Source organism: Polypterus senegalus, chromosome 16 (assembly GCF_016835505.1).
Source record: "Polypterus senegalus isolate Bchr_013 chromosome 16, ASM1683550v1, whole genome shotgun sequence".
In the NCBI taxonomy this organism is placed as follows: domain Eukaryota; kingdom Metazoa; phylum Chordata; class Cladistia; order Polypteriformes; family Polypteridae; genus Polypterus; species Polypterus senegalus.
Genome location: NC_053169.1, coordinates 7,465,584 through 7,485,764, shown reverse-complemented (window position 1 = coordinate 7,485,764; position 20,181 = coordinate 7,465,584). Strand labels below are relative to the sequence as shown.

The 20,181-nt window shown below is 41.5% G+C and overlaps 1 protein-coding gene across 1 annotated transcript in view; it reads right to left on the bottom strand.

The window, feature by feature from the left end:
- lrrc1 (leucine rich repeat containing 1) overlaps window positions 1-20,181 on the bottom strand; it is a 137,452-nt gene that overhangs the window by 62,492 nt on the left and 54,779 nt on the right. Inside the window, exons 3-4 of the mRNA XM_039737823.1 lie at window positions 12,710-12,788; window positions 9,438-9,527 (exon numbers count right to left, since the gene is read on the bottom strand). Of these exons, the coding sequence (XP_039593757.1) occupies window positions 9,438-9,527; window positions 12,710-12,788 (169 nt within the window). The remainder of the gene's footprint in view (window positions 1-9,437; window positions 9,528-12,709; window positions 12,789-20,181) is intronic.

The window sequence follows — 20,181 nt, the reverse complement described above, 5'->3', positions numbered from 1 at the left end:
ACCACCGACTCCTCCATTTACAATTAGACTTGTATATCTATTGTGTTGACTGAAAGCACACAACATACGAGGCCATTCGTGACTGCCAGGGTGAATCATCAGACTACGTTTTAGCACCTTAACCTGTTCAAGTTTGGGTTTATAGCCTGTAGTGATGCCACTGTGGCTTTTATTATATTAAATACCGTATATACTCGCGTTTAAGTTCTCCCGCAGATAAGTCGGGTCTTGATTTTACCGTATAATTTCCGGTATTTTATAATGTCGGTCGTATAAGTCGAATGTGGAAAACTCACATGATTGGACCAAGAGATTACGATATGCTAACGCCCGCCTGAGAGAGGAACCACTGAGCACACGGCCTTTTTCTTCTTACATTTTTTTACATTTTTTTGTATGAATATGTGCTATATAAATAAATGTTGATTGATTGATTGATTGATTCTTTGTGGGTGCAGCAATGCGCTGTATCAGCGGGTGCTCCCAACCTCCCACGTGACCACACGGTAATACCTGAACTATTCTGAAGCGACGTTTGTACGGTTTTGTGTTTTGTTTGCACCTCACACCCTCATACACCTTTATCGTAAGAGCATCCCTTATCTACGATGAAGAAAATACGAAGCTGGTTTTAAATTAAACGTCGTTGAAGTGGTGAAACAAATTGATACGTCTGAGAAACTGATGTGAGATTGGAGAAAGCAAGAAGATTAAGTGTTGTATTTTTGAACGGGCGTATAAGTCGGGGTCTGATGTTATGATCGATTTTTTGGGTTTCAAGACCCGACTTATACGTGAGTATGCACGGTAATACTTACAAAATTAAAAAAAGAGGTTATATATATATATATATATATTTTTTTTACCAAGAGTCAAGAAGAAAAAAAACAGTTTAATTGAATCAGTTCAGTGAAACTGAAAACAATTCGCATTTAGTCGGAGTCGGTACTTGTAACCCAATAATTGTTTCCGACTCCGTGGTCCTGGTAATCAAACAATATGAACCAACTTTAAATTTATTAGTAGGGGGTGACAAACAACAACTGAAGAAGATTCTGTGGGTGTTCAGCGTTGACAGCTAAAAGAAAGAAATACAAAATACAAAACTAATCCTGAACTTATCAGGTATTTCAATACAATGTCAAGCAAGCGCTCCCTGAAACTGAGCTACAACAGAATAAGAAAGTACATCACGTAAAAACATTCTCACCTGTAACCACATCACTGGCTACAAGAAAAGCTCAATGCCCCAGTAAGTACATCAAAAAGATCTAAGATGGCACAATTAAGACAAATAATACAACACTAACTCCAACAAACAAAGAATGAGTTACAAATGTTCTGATACATGAAAAGGCAAATAATTAAAGGTGTAAGTACAGAGCGAATGGACGAGCACAAACTGAGCCAGTCCTGAAGAGTAAACCAGGATGACAAGACGCAGCTGCTCCTTAAAAACACTCAACACCAAGGGGAGGACGTCAAACGAGGCATAAAACGTAATTAATAAAGGCTTTGAAAAAAGTGGACACTCAATAATAAGACGTCACTTCACATCACACAAGGAAAACGAGACACACTCCGAGTAAACACCAAAATGGAGTTTGTGTTTGAGGCAGTGAATTTTATTTAGCGCTCCACACTAAAGGCAGATTCCAAGTGCTCACGTATTTGCCTGTCAGTTAACCTCAATGACGTTCAAAGACTACAAGAAAATTGGCTTTCAGAAAGGTTTGCAAATTTATTAAAAAGAGTGTAAAAGATCTGACGGCTGCCAACAACTACAGTAAGGGGAAACAAGTATTTGACCCCGTGCTGAATTTTTAAGTTTGCTCACTTTACCAACAAGGATGGCACGGTGGTAGCACTGCTACCTTGCAGAAAGGAGACCTGGGTTCACTTCCCAGGTCCTCGCTGCGTGGGTTTTCTTCCACAGTCCAAAGACATGCAGGTTGGGTGCATTGGCAATCCAAGATTGTCCCTAGTGTGTGCATGGTGTGTGTGTGCGTGTGTGTGCCCTGCAGTGGGCAGGCACCCTGCCCGGGGTTTGTTCCTGCCTTGCGGCCTGTGCTGGCTGAGATTGGCTCTAGCAAACCCCCATGACCTTGTGTGAGGATATGGCGGGTTGGACAATGACTGACTTTACCAAGAAATGACCAGCCTCTAATTTTTATGGTAGTTTCATTTTAATGGAGAGAGACAGAAAATCAACTGAAAATCCAGAAAAAACACATGACATCAAAGTCCAAAATTGATTTGCATGTCAATGAGAGAATTAAGGATTTGATCCCCTACAACCCAGCCGGAATTCTGCCTCCCAAGTGGCACACAGATTACAATCAATCAATCAATCAATCACAGATACTCCTGATCTCAACCTGTGATATGTATAAAGCTCACCTGTCCACAAAAACTGTTTCTTCCATTCCAACCTCTCCACCACCATGGGCAACACCGAAGGACATCAGGGGCAAAGACCTGCACAAGGCTGGACTGGGCTACAAGACCATCAGCAAGAAGCTTGGTGAGAAGGTGACAACTGATGGTACAATTATTCAGAAATGGAAGAAATAGAAAATGACCATCAATCGCCCTCTGTCTGGAGCTCCGTGGATTCTCCATGATTGACAGGAGCCTGCCCAGCGCCCGTCGCTCTGCCACGGATGTCAAACTGTCCAGCTCCGTGCCTACAATAGAGCCTGCCTTCCTCACCAGTTTGTCCAGGTGTGAGGCGTCCCTCTTCTTTATGCTGCCTCCCCAGCACACCACCGTGTAGAAGAGGGCGCTCGCCACAAACGTCTGGTAGAACATCTGCAGCATCTTATTGCAGATGATGAAGGACGCCAGCCTTCTAATGAAGTATAGTCGGCTCTGTCCTCTCTTATACAGAGCATCAGTATTGGCAGTCCAGTCCAGTCTATCATCCAGCTGCACTCCCAGGTATTTATAGGTCTGCACCCTCTGCACGGTCACCTCTGATGATCACGAGGTTGGATGGTGTTGAAGGCGCTGGAGAAGTCCAGAAACAGAATTCTCACAGCACCACTGCCTCTGTCCAAGTGGGAGAGGGATCGGTGTAACATATAGATGATAGCAACCTCCGCTCCCACCTTCTCCTGGTATGTGAACTGCAGAGGGTCAAGGGCATGGTGGACCTGTGGCCTCAGGTGGTGAAGAAGCAGCCGCTCCATGGTCTTCATCACATATGACATCAGAGTGACAGGCTGGAAGTCATTCAGCTCACCAGGACGTGATACCTTTGGGACTGGGGTGATGCAAGATGTTTTCCAAAGCCTCAGGACTCTCCCCTGGTCCAGGCTCAGGTTGAAGATGTGCTGTAGAGGACTCCTCAATTCCAGCGCACAGGCATTCAGCAGTGATGGCGATACACCATCTGGACCCACTGCTTTGCTGGCACGTAGTCTCCTCAGCTCTAATTGTGGGTGGGGATGTCTCTCCTATGCTGGTATCAGCAGAAGGATGGGTGGAGGATGCAGTACTCCGAGGTGAGAGTGGGTTAGGGTTACAGCAAGTTGTGACATTTTGTGTCCCATAGACAACCGTCTTACACCTCTGATTTCAGACTTGCTTTAATGCTGGACAGATTTTGTCTGATTGAGTTGGAAAAGAAGGAGGGGAACTGGAGATTTTTGTGATTGTGTAATGGTGAATGAGGGAGCACAGTAAAGTAAAACTAAAATGGTTGATCAAGGCATTGAAGTGTAGACTGAATTCAGCCATGTCCCTGAGCAGGAAAAGTTACTTACAGTATATCATCCTGGCTGACTCGGCAACAGAAATGATTTATTCTGTACCAACATCTCAATTATGAATCCTTCTGAATGCTGGCGACTTCATACAAGGAGTCAAATGACTACTCGGCACGTTCCATTCCTGGACACTACGATCTGGTCCTGCTACCTCCAAATATTACAGACATTAAATATGAACCTGTGGCACAACCTGAGCAGGTCTGACCTCAGCGTCCACCTGCAGTCTTGTTAGTGACAGCAGCAGCTCTCTGTTATCCAAGGCAGGTGGACTGGTGGCTCTGAGGCTACGGATCTGCACTGCCAATCGGAAGGTTGCCGGTTCGAATCCCATAAATGCCAAAAGTGACTCTGGTCTGTTGGGCCCTTGAGCGAGACCCTTAACCTGCAATTGCTGAGCACTTTGAGTAGTGAGAAAAGCGCTATATAAATGCAAAAAAATTATTATTATTATTATTAAACCAGACGTTTATATGTTTGCAGAGGGGGTGTTATTTATTTTTATTAGATTTATTTATTTGGGACTTTCAGTAAAATACCTTACAAAAGGCAAAAATGACGACATCATCAGTAAAATTCTCCTCTTCTCTATTTTTTTTTTTTTTTCCATACTTCGGCTCCTCCAGGTGAGCTTTGTCCTCTTCCACCTGACCCCGAATCACCGCGAGGAGGTCAAGCGACTTCTTATATCACGGACCCTGAAGTACCTCTGGTGCTGGGGCATAGCCCGTTGGAAATACTTCCAGGTCAAAACCAAGTCCCACAAAGCAGGGATGATGGATTCTGGCAGCAACCATGAAACCCCCAGGGACTGCGGTTCCCAGCATGCTTTGTATGTGTTTGTACAAGTAGCATCACCAAGGGATGCTGTCCACATAGCGTATTGGGGGATCATACAGCCCTGATCGTTTGCATCCATCTTCCCATGCATCACACTGGCCTCTTGGCTGGAATTGAACAAGGAACACTGCACCCTCCACCCATGTACGCCATCCATCAGAGAATGAACAGAGATACGGGGGACTTTGCAAACTGCACACGCGAACGGGGCTAGAATTTGAGCCCAGCACTGATGCCCGTCCTTCCTGTACTAGGACAAGACTTCCCAGAGTGCTTAAAACGTCAAAGTGTCCATGTGAATAATCAATGACTGCAAAGAACTGGCATCTCATCACAGGCTGGTCCCTGCCTTGTGCTGCCAGGGGAGGTTTCAGCTGCTCTGATGCAATAATGGAACAATCCAGCTTGGTAAACGGATGGATTCGTCTTTACACATCTTAACACTAAGGGTTTCATTTAGATTTTTTTTGTTCGGCTATATTTCCATGGAAACACAGATTTGCCAGGCTTTAAATATGAGTAAATGGAATACAATGAGTGTGACATTACGGAAAAACTTTAATCAGCTTATCATAAAAAGCTTAATTGTCCTCTCACAGGAACCGCCATCTGTGCGGCAACTTTCATATTTCTAGTATTTTCTTTGAGAGTTTGGAAGCAGAAACATTATGGGTGTAATTAAAGCTTCCTCTATCTTGAAATGAGACATACACTGTATACGTATTTAAGAGTGATTTGACTCTAAGATATTCATTTAAAACTCCACTTATCACGGAGTGACTGAAAGTTACTTCAACAGCTATATTGTGAAATGTACAACGTTCATTACGATCCTACTTATCGAGCTTTTTTGGACAGCACTTTGGCGCAACCTCTGTTGTTTCAAATGTGCTTTTATAAATAAAACAATCTAATCGTGGTAGACCGAGAAAGGCAAGGCGTAATGATGGCTACTATACTGAATGTTCGGATTAATGTCAACTGTCGCAGTGGCCCATTTCAAGGCCTTATGCTGCTGCATTACTTACGTGGCAGCTCTTCATTTGTGCTCTGGTCATTACTTTTAAACTTGCTACTTGAGAATTGGATTTTGCATAATAATCGGCTACATTCAACCAACCACGTTGTAATTTATTTTTAAACGAAAACAATCTCAGTCAACACTGGCATTTTCACCTCTCTCTCGTGACTGAGAGGGCCCGTGGCGGACGTTTGCAGACTTGCAGACCAACCACAAGCGTTACCTGGTAGGTAACCACCCAAACGATCAGATCGCGTTTCAGACTACGAATGCTATGAATGTAATTACTTCGATCTCCAGGCTGTCAAATGAACGAACCACACGCCGTGGTGCAGTGTAAAGGGGCTTCGCCTCGGGTTCGATCCCCGCGAGGGGAGCAGAGGAGTGTGCACGACTGATGAGCTCAAATAAGGGAAAAACACGTGTCGTGTACTCTTTGCATTATTTGACAGTAAAACTATATAACATTTTATATTATGTATAAACTGTATATCTACATATACACATATATATATACACACATACATACATACATACATACACATATATATATATATATATATATATATATATATATATATATATATATATATATATATATATATATATATATATATATATATATATATATATATATATATATATATATATATACACAGTGGTGTGAAAAACTATTTGCCCCCTTCCTGATTTCTTATTCTTTTGCATGTTTGTCACACAAAATGTTTCTGATCATCAAACACATTTAACCATTAGTCAAATATAACACAAGTAAACACAAAATGCAGTTTTTAAATGATGGTTTTTATTATTTAGGGAGAAAAAAATCCAAACCTACATGGCCCTGTGTGAAAAAGTAATTGCCCCCTGAACCTAATAACTGGTTGGGCCACCCTTAGCAGCAATAACTGCAATCAAGCGTTTGCAATAACTTGCAATGAGTCTTTTACAGCGCTCTGGAGGAATTTTGGCCCACTCATCTTTGCAGAATTGTTGTAATTCAGCTTTATTTGAGGGTTTTCTAGCATGAAGCGCCTTTTTAAGGTCATGCCATAGCATCTCAATTGGATTCAGGGCAGGACTTTGACTAGGCCACTCCAAAGTCTTCATTTTGTTTTTCTTCAGCCATTCAGAGGTGGATTTGCTGGTGTGTTTTGGGTCATTGTCCTGTTGCAGCACCCAAGATCACTTCAGCTTGAGTTGACCAACAGATGGCCGGACTTTCCCCTTCAGGATTTTTTGGTAGACAGTAGAATTCATGGTTCCATCTATCACAGCAAGCCTTCCTGGCCCTGAAGCAGCAAAACAACCCCAGACCATCACACTACCACCACATTTTACTGTTGGTATGATGTTCTTTTTCTGAAATGCTGTGTTCCTTTTACGCCAGATGTAACGGGACATTTGCCTTCCAAAAGTTCAACTTTTGTCTCATCAGTCCACAAGGTATTTTCCCAAAAGTCTTGGCAATCATTGAGATGTTTCTTAGCAAAATTGAGACGAGCCCTAATGTTCTTTTGCTTAACAGTGGTTTGCGTCTTGGAAATCTGCCATGCAGGCCGTTTTGCCCAGTCTCTTTCTTATGGTGGAGTCGTGAACACTGACCTTAATTGAGGCAAGTGAGGCCTGCAGTTCTTTAGACGTTGTCCTGGGGTCTTTGTGACCTCTCGGATGAGTCGTCTCTGCTCTTGGGGTAATTTTGGTCGGCCGGCCACTCCTGGGAAGGTTCACCACTGTTCCATGTTTTTGCCATTTGTGGATAATGGCTCTCACTGTGGTTCGCTGGAGTCCCAAAGCTTTAGAAATGGCTTTATAACCTTTACCAGACTGCTAGATCTCAATTACTTCTGTTCTCATTTGTTCCTGAATTTCTTTGGATCTTGGCATGATGTCTAGCTTTTGAGGTGCTTTTGGTCTACTTCTCTGTGTCAGGCAGCTCCTATTGAAGTGATTTCTTGATTGAAACAGGTGTGGCAGTAATCAGGAAATTGAACTCAGGTGTGATACACCACAGGTAGGTGATTTTTGAACAAGGGGGCAATTACTTTTTCACACAGGGCCATGTAGGTTTGGATTTTTTTCTCCCTAAATAATAAAACCATCATTTAAAAACTGCATTTTGTGTTTACTTGTGTTATATTTGACTAATGGTTAAATGTGTTTGATGATCAGAAACATTTTGTGTGACAAACATGCAAAAGAATAAGAAATCAGGAAGGGGGCAAATAGTTTTTCATACCACTGTATATATATGTGTGTATATATGTATATATACCTGTATGTGTGTGTGTGTATATATATATATATATATATATATATATATATATATATATATATATATATATATATATATATATATGTATATGAAATCCAAAGTCTGCCCGTCCGCTCTTACGAGAGATCGGACTTACATTGGGTTTTTTTCTAGAATTTGCAGTTGATTTTGCGACTTTTCTCACCGCGCCATGTATCATAGTTCGCTTGCCATACTGATTTATTACCATGAATCCGAGAGAGCAATGCAGCGGGCTAAGGCCCTCCTCACTCACGCGCCAGCCTCGGGGTGCACCTTACCTCCACTCAGCTAGCAAACAAGAGAACGACTCCGTTAACTCAGTTTCTACTTTGCTCTTTATGTATTTTAACAAATCCAATTTAAATGTGTGTACAAGTTCTTTATTTAATAATTAGCATCATTGATACTTGTATTGTAACTGAGAATTCTTCACAGCACTCTTTGCCTGAACTTAGTGAAGGAAATGTGCCCATCACAGACAAAAGTCACAAATCGCTGAACAATTAAAACAGAAAAAAAAAGCAAATATCAAAGCAACATACACAACAAGGATGATATAGAAGACACCTACAGACGTCAGTGCTACTCTAATGCCTGTCTGAGCCGCTGTTAAGGTCTTACGCTGACACCTGAACAATTCAACAGATTCTGCTGATCTCCGCCTCAGTACAAATGTGCTTCATAAGCGTGGTGCAATGGCCTGAAATGTCTTTAGGTTGGCATGAGGAACCACAAGCAGATCTAAATGAGCAAATCTCAGACGACGGCCCAATTTGTAGCGCTAAAGGAGGTTCATGATATATTAAAAAAGTAAGCTGCATTGCACTGTACAAACAACGTAAATATGTTTTGCTTACATTAATTCACACTTTAGTCCCTCAATGTTATCATGAATGTATCTGCAAACCGAGTATTATAAGTGTGTATGGTTGGAATCCTTATTATGATGTCTTTCGATATAACATTTTATAATGTTATCATAAAACGCTCTTCCTAGTGTCAACTGATGCAGCACATAAGCAGCTAAAATGTTCTTATGAGGCATCAACATGACCAGAAACAACACTTCCTTCATTGTTAAATGCTTTAAAAGAAAAAACGACGGCATCAGCAGAAAAAGTGCAGAATCTGAAAATAGACGGATACGCCAATAAGCAGGGAAACTGCCAAGTGCCCAAAGAGGATTTAAATTAAACCTCTTATACAAAGTGGTACTGTAAAATATGGTGAAACATCTACAAGTGTGTGGACGCAATTGATAGCCCAATGTAGGCTTTATTTTCCTGTCAAATTTCAACTCTCACCATCCATACCTTGTAATCGAGTTGTGATTTAAACATGGCAGACTCAGCCCAGGGATTGCATGATCTCCTGAGCACAACATCTAAAAGCAAAAACTACTGCAAAACAATATGGGGATCTCCTCCTACTGCGTACAGTTTTATGGTAAATGATAACGAACACTTAAATCACAAATAAATCACACACTGCTTAGAGTTTAAAAACTTACTTTCCAATGTTATCTGGAAGAACTTGCAAGGAGATGTCATTGATGGAAAGGCATGTTAAATTTCTTAATTCTGAGAAACTTTCAGGCAACCTGTAAAGAGAAGGAAAATAAAAAGTTTAGAAACACAAATCACGTTTGGAATAGAAGAGGCAAAATATGGCACAGAAAAACTGAATCTTCTCTGGCATTGGGATTTTTCCATTAAGCTGCCTTCTGTTTGCACACTGGTGTCCGTCGGTGTCTCAAATGTCATTTTAATTAAAGGCAACTGGGCAGGACTGTATAGGGGATATTTTAAAGGAATAAAACTCCAAATACTGTATATTATATATTATAAAATAACACACACATACAGAATTATTTTATATATATATATATTTCATATCCACATATATACATATATATATATATATATATATATACATATACATATACATATATACATATACATATATACATACATATATATACATATACATATATATATATACATATACATATATATATATATACATATATATATATATATATATATATATACGCAGACCCAGTATTGCATGACTGGCTAAGAATGTTCAAATGCTTCTGTGACGCAGGTTAGGTAGGTAGGTAGGTACTTTATTAATCCCAAGGGGAAATTCACATAGTAAGTCGTTTTTGGTTCAAGCAGATAACAGTAAGTTCAGTTGGTATTTGGAACGTTGGTTTGGTGGGGTGTACTTTCCAGGACTAACATTGTCAACTCACCTCAAGCCTTCCACAGCTACAGAACTGTAAGTAATTTAGAATGTATCACCATTTGCTTGGTACGTCAAAATCTATCTTTGGGCAGTTCAGTTTTGGCATCCGTCCTTCTGACATCAATTGGCAAACCGAGTAATGGCGGCTGGGTATTAACAACAGTCATTGTTTAAATCTTAGCTCTCTTAGATCTAAAATGACCACGGCAACAAAATTATTACACCGACTCTGATTGATCAAATGAGATGTGCCGAAGAGCCGAGCTGACGTCTCGCAGCCCCGTTTAAACAGGAAGCTCTTCATTACATCGGCCAAAAAGGTCTATTTTAAGCACAAATCAGTGCCATGATAACAAAATCATTTCAAGGACTTAAAAAAACAAATAATTATTTGCAGAGAAAGTATGGATTTCACAAACATAGAAATTGTAGCCCGATCAGGCGCCCAGTCGCTAGTGTGTGTGTGTATATTATATACATGCTGGGGCGTGGCCAAGCGAGGAATGCCGGGAACACCTGGTGCTCATCCGGGTCATGTATAAAAGGGGCCGTCTCCATTCATTCAGCGCTAGAGTCGGGTGGAAGCAGGACGAGGCAGAAGAGAGTGTGGAGGCGGCCCGAAGAGAAGGCATTGAGTGGCCAGGACTGTGAATTGGGGTTTGTGCACTGTGTCTGAGTGACATAATTATTGTAAATAAACGTGTGGTGGTGATTAAGAACATGCCCGCCTGTCTGTGTCCGGTCGGCTCCACAATATATATATATATATATATATATATATATATATATATATATACATATATATATACACACACACACACACATATAAAAATATATTTATAGAAATAAATAAAATAATATACACATACATGCACACACAATATTTTAGACATCCATCCATCCATCCTCTTCTGCTTATCTGAGATCGGGTCGACTTCCCTCTCCCCGGCCATTTCTTCCAGCTCTTCCGGGGGAATCCCGAGGCATTCCCAGGCCAGTCGGGAGACATAGTCCCTCCCATTTGGAAGCCAGGGAGGCGTCCAGGAGGCATCCTGATCAGATGCCCGAGCCACCTCATCTGACTCGTCTCAGTGTTGAGGAGCAGCGGCTCTACTCTGAGCTTCTCACCTTATCTTTAAGGGAAAGCCCAGACACCCTGCGGAGGAAACTCATTTCAGCCGCTTGTATTCGCGATCTCGTTCTTTCGGTCACCATCCACAGCTCATGACCATAGGTGAGGGTAGGAGCGTAGATCGACTGGTAAATTGAGAGCTTTGCCTTACGGCTCAGCTCCTTTTTCACCACGACAGACCGACTGTGGATGCCGCACCGATCCGTCTGTCGATCTCACACTCCATTCTTCCCTCACTTGTTAACAAGCCCCCGAGATCAGAACTCCTCCACTTGGAGCAGGATCTCGCTCCACCCTTTTCCGGCTGAGGATTTCCATGGTCTCGGATTTGGAGGTGCTGATTCCCATCCCAGCCGCTTCACACTCAGCTGTGAACCGATCCAGAGAGAGCTGAAGATCATGGCCTGATGAAGCAAACGGGACAACATCATCTGCAAAAAGCAGTGACCCAATCCTGAGTCCAGCAAATATATGTATACATATAAAATATTACACACAGGTTTGGGGAGGCTGGAGCCCATCACAGACAGCATAGGGTGCAAGGGAGTCAAAAACACAGGACAGGGTGCCAGTCCATTGCCAGGCTAACACACACACACACCATTTACAGGACTTTGAGGCACCGCTGCTAATGTGTTGCTGCCAGATGCCACTTGACACCTTCTGAGGTCTGGTGGAGTCAATGCCTCGACAAGTCAAGAGTGGTTTTGATGGCACGAGGGGGGCCCATACAATGTTAGGCAGGTGGGTTTAATGTTGTGGCTGACGGTGTGCAGTGCCTTTCATCTATAAAAACAAAATCCATCAACCAATCAATAAACTGGCTTTATCCTTGTGCTGTCATTTTCTTTTCTTCCCGAGTTCTGCTGTGTGCGTCACTCCGGATCAAAGAGACTGACACAGTTTCCTCCACTTTGATGTCCTCCTGCTCAGAACTTGCTGTTATATTTACTGTGTGGTGACTAAAATGTTATTTTTTCTGTTCATGAGCAGCACGTACGGTGGACACAATGACTTTGCACTAACACAAGTCTCTGCTGTGTCCGTTTCCAAAGAAACGACTAATTCTTGATAACCTATGGGGAGTTGAAAGGTCCTTGCAGTTGGACTTCTCTGCATGAGGGCTGAAGGGGCTCTGCTGCCAGTCGCCTGCATTTGTTTAAATGTCAATGGAGACCAGAACAGCATTCTCTTCAAAATGGCTTTGTGAACGAAGGGAGAAAACCTTTGGATGTTTTTATTTTGTTTTTTTTGGCCAAGGACAACAACACATAATGTCATGCGTTTTAGTTGAAGAATGTCTTCAGTACATATAATACAGGTGATATGAATTAAAGAAAACGTATGAAAGTCTGGCTTGATTTCGACGCTTCAATCAAAGCACATCAAATTATAATTACCTTGTTAAAGGGTTACCACTGAAATCTGCGACCTGAAGCACTTTACAGTAAGAAATACTCTCGGGGATTTCCATTATATCTGGAAAGAGAAAGAAAAGAAAAAAAACAAAAGCTTTGTTTGAGCCTTGAGGCATAAATAAAACACAGCCGATCCAATTGTTTAATGTAACACTTCTAGAGTACAAACACATCCCGTATGTGAACATTTAGTAAATATAGTAACAATCACAAAACAGACTACAGCACTGAACCATCTTTAAAATATAAAGTTTGACATGCAAATAAAAAAAATAAAGCAAAGTAAACATGGTTAAATGTTGGTTATTTGAGGTCTGACATTTCCAACTAAGGTTATAAAACCAAGAAAAACAGCAAACAGATACACACACACAGATAGACAGACAGACACACAGATAAACAGACACACACAGACAGACAGACAGACACAGAGATAGACAGACAGACACAGATAGACAGACAGACAGACACAGACAGACAGACAGACAGACAGACAGACACAGACAGACAGACAGACAGACAGACAGACAGACACAGATAGACACACACACACAGACAGACAGACACACACAGACAGACAGACACACACAGACACAGAGATAGACAGACAGACAGACAGACACACACATTAAGAGTACATTTCAGTGTTTTCGGTATCAGGGTGGACAAACCCACAGTGTGGGCAGCTAAGACTGCTGGGTTTTCATTTTGGACTAACCAGAGGAACAAAGCCCGACAGGTGCTTTGCAATATTAGACCATTCTGTATTTACCTAATCAAAAACAATTCCATAAAAATAAAACAGAAAGTGCTTCATGGATGATCAGAAATTGGATGTTGTTTTCAAAGGGAGTTGCTTAATGTACCAAAATGCTGTAACCGCTGGCACACACACACACACAGGCAGTGCAACTACAGCAAAATTAGGCATCAAGTCTTTAAAGCAAGCAAGAGAAATAAATCAGGTTAGGCAAGAATATTAAATATGAATTATGTGCGTGGCATCGGCACCAACTCAAAGTGAATTGTAATTACAACCAGCAATGTGACCAAAAAACAGAAGAACACTTTTCAAATACGCTAGAAAACCTTTCACAGATTATCAAATAAAAACAATGAGCAGATAGATAGACAGGCAGATGTGAAAGGCACTATATAACAGAGAGACAGACGTGAACTAAAAGGAAAAAAAAAAAAGAATTGAGAGAGCAGCCGCCAACCCATCATTCCATCTGGGCAAACCATAAACGGCCAGCAGGAGGGCACGAGGCGGTCAGAGCTGCAGCCACAAAGGCCCTCGGGCAGCCAGAACATCAACCTGGACTACAGGGAGCAGAGTGCAGTCTCAGTGCAGACACAAGGGGGCGCTCTACTGTGCTGCTTAAAGCTCAGTGCCCTACACGGAGGGCACGAAGTCGACTCCATCCAGTGACCCAGTGGGTCAAAGAGCCAACCTTAAGTATCCAGTCACTCCACACCTCATTTTGTGCATAGAAAGTCAACACAGAGGACCGGAAGGGTGGCACTATACTGTAGGGCAGAGTGGGGTGAGCAGACTTCATTTAAAAACACTTCGGCGCCAATGGGTTATGTGATAAACTAATAATAATAATGACAGAACAGAAAAACATGACGTCAGAAGAGGGGACAAGTGACAATGTGTGACAATGACAGTCAGCCACCATGATGAAAGGTCACAAAATAAAATGATGATGTAGAGAGCAGAGGTAGATGGTTATGAAAGGTGCTACAGAATAGACAGAGAGGGCACAAAATAAGAGTTAGATGGACAGAGTGGAAAGGCGCTATATGACAGACAGACAGACAAATAGATATATACTTTAGTATAGTCAGCAGGATAGATAGATAGATAGATAGATAGATAGATAGATAGATAGATAGATAATGAAAGACACTATATAATAGATAGATAGATAGATAGATAGATAGATAGATCACTATTTAATATATCCATAGACATTCGAAAGGCACTATATAAGAGACAGATATAAAAGAAATGATGACAACATGGTGAGACTGTACTGCGCCGTATGCAGAAGTCATCCAGAGATCCCAAATAAAAGCAGTCCTTCATTTTCAGGCATAACTAATTTTAATATTAAAGCGATCAGGAAATTCTAGTCTGCCTGCAGGACCGAACACACGTTGAGAGTGTCAAGTCATTTCATGCACTGCACATCCCACACACACCAAAACCTGTACTGTGGGAGCAGGTAATTCTAGTAAATCTGACAGGGCTTACTCACGAAGAGCAGAGTCCACCTATAGCCTCAAATATTGAGCAGCTTGTCGTCTCCCTCTACGTGTTTGAATTTGTCACCAATGCTCCTGTCTCATATTTTCAAGTGTTTCACCCTACTGTAGAGTAAATGGCTATTAACCTCCGGAAATCAAATGGCTGCCCTGCCCTTCCAAACACAAGCTGCCTCCTGCAGTCACAGAGGGGGCTCTGCTAACACTGCCAATACTGTGGGCTCCTAACCAAAACCACCACCTACTGGGCCTCTCTAGTAAACTGGATTTCCAGAACGAGGCTGTAACCTTAACGCCACACTCCTTCCCAAAACCATCCTGCAGGCATTCACTATTCACGATGACGTGCACCATTTTGATCCTTTATATTGTGAAGAAAAAAAAAAAAACCAAAGCAGTAAATGAAGCCACCAGTGCAGAAGGGTAGGTAGGTAGGTAGGTAGGTAGGCAGGGAGGATGTACTGACACGCTGCATTGCTGCACTCGCCACACAACTAACCACATAAAACTTACAATCTCCTGTGATCCCGATTCCTTAATACCTCCAAAAGGTTGTGAGACGAAGCTTTATGTCAAACACCACCGTGCTGTGCGCCTCCTCTTTCGTGGTTAAGCTGCTCGGTTCTTATCTGCCTTCGTTGTGTGAAGAGCCTCAGACGGTTTACATAAAACACGACCCTGAACTAGAAGAGCAGGCAAGAAGTGAAATTCTGGCGTCCATTCTCTGTGTACTTTCAAGTTGTTACAACATACTGTAACTGATGAGCAAGAACAGTCAAAGGACTTGTCATGTAATCGCGTAATAAAAATATGTCAAGATGATCATTCAAATATCCTGAGACCCTTGCGCGTCACCTTCCAAAATTCAAACTAAATTCAATGTATTGACAAAGACAACTCATTGGGATTCGTCTCCCATCCTTTAAAACGGAGGAGCAGTTTGGTTTTATGCCAGCGAGAACACCACCTTGAGGTGCTGTGAAAAAGTATTTGCCCCCTTCCTGACTTCTTGTTTTTTTTATTGCCTGTTTGTCACACTTAACTGTTTCAGAAAATCAAACAAATTTAAACCCAAGTAAACACAAAATGCAGTTTTTAAGTGATGGTTTTATTTATTAAGGTAAAAAAAAAAACTATCCAAACCTACATGGCCCCATGTGAAAAAGTAATTGCCCCCTAAACCTAATAACTAGTTGTGCCCCCCTTAGCAGCAACAACTGCAATCAAGCGTTTGCTATAACTGCCAATGCGTCTTTCACAACGCTGTGGGGGAATTTTGGCCCACTCTTCTGTGCAAAATTCTTTCAGTTCAGCCACATTCGAGGATTTGTCCGAGCAGAAAGCGCTTATTTAAGGTCACGCCACCGCATCTCAACTGGATTAGAACAATTAGAACAATTAGAACAATCTAGACGAGAACAGGCCATTCAGCCCAACAAAGCTCGCCAGTCCTATTCACTTGCTTCCTCCAAGAAAACATCAAGTCGAGTTTTGAAAGTCCCTAACGTCTTACTGTCTACCACACTACTTGGTAACTTATTCCAAGTGTCTATCGTTCTTTGTGTAAAGAAAAACTTCCTAATGTTTGTGCGAAATTTACCCTTAACAAGTTTCCAACTGTGTCCCCGTGTTCTTGATGAGCTCATTTTAAAATACAAGTCTCGATCCACTGTACTAATTCCCTTCATAATTTTAAACACTTCAATCATGTCACCTCTTAATTTTCTTTTGTTTAAACTGTAAAGGCCCAGCTCTTTTAATCTTTCCTCATAATTCAACCCCTGTAGACCTGGAATCAGCCTAGTCGCTCTTCTCTGGACCTTTTCTAGTGCTGCTATGTCCTTTTGTAGCCTGGAGACCAAAACTGCACACAGTACTCAAGATGAGGCCTCACCAGTGCATTATAAAGGTTGAGCATAACCTCCTTGGACTTGTACTCCACAGATCGTGCTATATAACCTAACATTCTGTTAGCCTTCTTAATGGCTTCTGAACACTGTTGGAAGTTGATAGCTTGGAGTCCACTATGACTCCTAAATCCTTCTCATAAGGTGTACTCTCGATTTTTCGACCGCCCATTGTGTATTCAAACCTAATATTTTTACTTCCTATGTGTAATACTTTACATTTACTGACATTAAATTTCATCTGCCACAAATCTGCCCAAGCCTGTATGCTATCCAAGTCCTTCTGTAATGATATAACGGATTCCAAATTATCTGCTAATCCACCTATCTTGGTATCATCTGCAAACTTAACCAGCTTGTTACTTATATTCCTATCTAAATCATTTATATATATTAAAAATAGCAGCGCCCTAGCACTGACCCCTGTGGAACACCACTCTTAACATCGCCAGTTCTGATGAGGTTCCTCGCACCATCACCCTCTGCTTCCTGTGTCTGAGCCAATTCTGCACCCATCTAAAAACATCACCCTGAATTCCCACTTCTTTTAACTTGATGCCCAACCTCTCATGTGGCACCTTATCAAATGCTTTCTGAAAGTCCAGATAAATAATATCATAAGCTCCACTTTGATCGTATCCTTTTGTTGCCTCCTCATAGAATTCCAACATGTTAGTAAAACACGACCTCCCCCTTCTGAACCCATGCTGACTGTTCAGAATAACTCCTGTCCTTGTCATGTGTTGCTCAATCTTATCCTTAATAATTCCTTCCATTAATTTTCCTGTGATGCTTGTTAAGCTTACTGGCCTATAGTTGCTTGGATCTGCCCTGTCACCCTTTTTATATAATGGGATGATATTTGCCATTTTCCAGTCCTTTGGAATCTCTCCAGTGCACAGTGACTTCCTAAAAATACGTGTCAAGGGTTTATATATGTACTCACTAGCCTCCTTAAGAACACGAGGATAAATATTATCTGGGCCTGGTGATTTGTTTGATTTCATCTTATTTAATCTGAGCAGCACTTCTCCCTCTACAATTTCCAAATCCCTCAGTACCTCCTTAGTAGTTGTGTTTACCTCTGGCAGGTTATCCACTTGCTCACTTGTAAACACCTCAGAAAAATGTAAGTTTAGGGCATCTGCTATTTCATTGTCTGTATCTTTTAATTCCCCTTTACTATTCCTGATGAACTTGACCTCCTCCTTAACTGTTCTTTTACTACTAAAATACTGAAAGAATCTCTTGGGGTCTTCTTTCGCCTTATCTGCTATATTCCTCTCCAACTGTCTTTTAGCCTCTCTGATATCCTTCTTAATGGTTGCCCTCATGTTCTCATACGCGCTACGGTTCTCTTTGCAGTCATTAGTCTTATATGCCTTATACAGCAGTTTTTTCCTTTGCAACTTCTTTTTAAATCTTTATTAATCCATCGTGGAGATTTTTTTAGTTTCCTATTACTTCCAAATTTAGGTATGTATCTGTCCTGCATTACATGTAAAACATTTTTAAACCTGTTCCACTGCTCCTCGACTGTCTCCACATTTAAAAGCTTATCCAAGTCCAGACTTCAACTCGGCCACTCCAAAACCTTCATTTTGTTTTGTTTGTTTTTTTAAGCCGTCCAGAGGTGGACTTGTGGTGCGTTTTGGATGATCATTGTGCTGCTGCAGAACCCAAGTGCGTTTCAAGCTTGAGGCCACGAAGTGATAGCCGGCCATTCTCCTTCAGGAGTTTTTGGTAGAGAGCAGAATTCCTGGTTCCATCAATCACAGCAAGTCGTTATACAAGTCTTTGGGGATCATCAAGATGTTTTTTGGCAAAAGTGAGACGAGCCTTTAAAGTTCTTTTTGGCCAGCAGTGGTTTTCGCCTTGGAAATCTGCCACGCATGCCAGTCTCTTTCTTATGGTTGAGTCTTGAATGCTGACTGACCTTAACTGAGGCAAGGGAGGCCTGCGGTTCTTTAGATGTTGTTCTGGGCTCTTCTGTGACCTCTTGGATGAGTTGTCGCTGCACTCTTGGGGTAATTTTTGTAGGCCGGCCACTGCTGGGAAGGTTCACCACTGTTCTATGTTTACTCCATTTGTGGATGACAGCTCTCACCTTTAGAAAAGGCTTTCTAACCTTTCCCAGACAGACAGACGTCAATTACTTTGTTTCTCTCTCTTTTCCTGAATTTCTTTAGATTGCCGTAAGGATGTCTTCCTTTTTGGGATCTTTTGGCCTACTTCACTTTGTCTGACAGGTTCGATTCAACGGGCCTGGCTGTGTGGCTAGTGAGATTGAACTCCGCTTTCCAAAGAAAATGTGACTAACCGCAGTTACTTAATGATTTTCACATAGGGCCATGTAGGTCTGGATAGTTTTATTTCCTTAATAAATGAAACCATCACTTAAAAACTGCATTTTGTGTTTACTTGGGTTCTCTCTAATATTTAAATTTGTCTGATGATCTGAAACATTGAAGTCAGACCTCTTATAACACTGCAAGATGCTGAGAAATGAATCCACACTATTCTTTTAAGTCGACATGATTGCTGTAACGCACTTCTCTCAGGACCACCCAAAAAAGACATCAGTCGATTGCAACGAGTACAGAATGGAGCTGCTAGAATCCTAACTAGGGAAAGAAAATCCAAGCACATCACACCTGTCTTAGCACCACTGCACTGGTTACCGGTGCCATTTAGAATTGACTTTAAAATCCGGCTTATGGTTTACAATGCCTTAAATAATCAGCTCCATCTTATATTTCGGAATGCCTCTCACCTTTACACTCCAAATCATAACCTTAGATCTTCAAATGAGGGTCTGCTTAGAATTCCAAGAGCTAAACTTAAAAGAAGTGGTGAGGCGGGCGGCCTTCTGTTGTTATGCACCTAAAATCTGGAATAGCTGACCGATAGAAAATCGCCAGGCTAATATGGTGGAGCACTTTAAAAAAAAACTGCTGAAAACTCATTACTTTAACATGGCTTTCTCAGAGCTTCATCTTAGTTTAATCCTAATGCTCTGTATATTCAATTAATTATCATTATTATTCACGGTACTCATCTTCAAAATCCGTACTCACCCCTACTTTCTCTTCTGTTCTTTTTCCGGTTTTCTGGGGCGTGATGTCCATACATTGATGGATTAAAGGCCAGAAGACCACATGACCATCATCAAGTCCTTCCACGAGAACCTTGAATATCATGAGGACTGACTGAGGTCATTGATGTTAGGTAGAATGCCTGCAGATTTTATTTTTTCTCCAGCCGTCCGGAGTT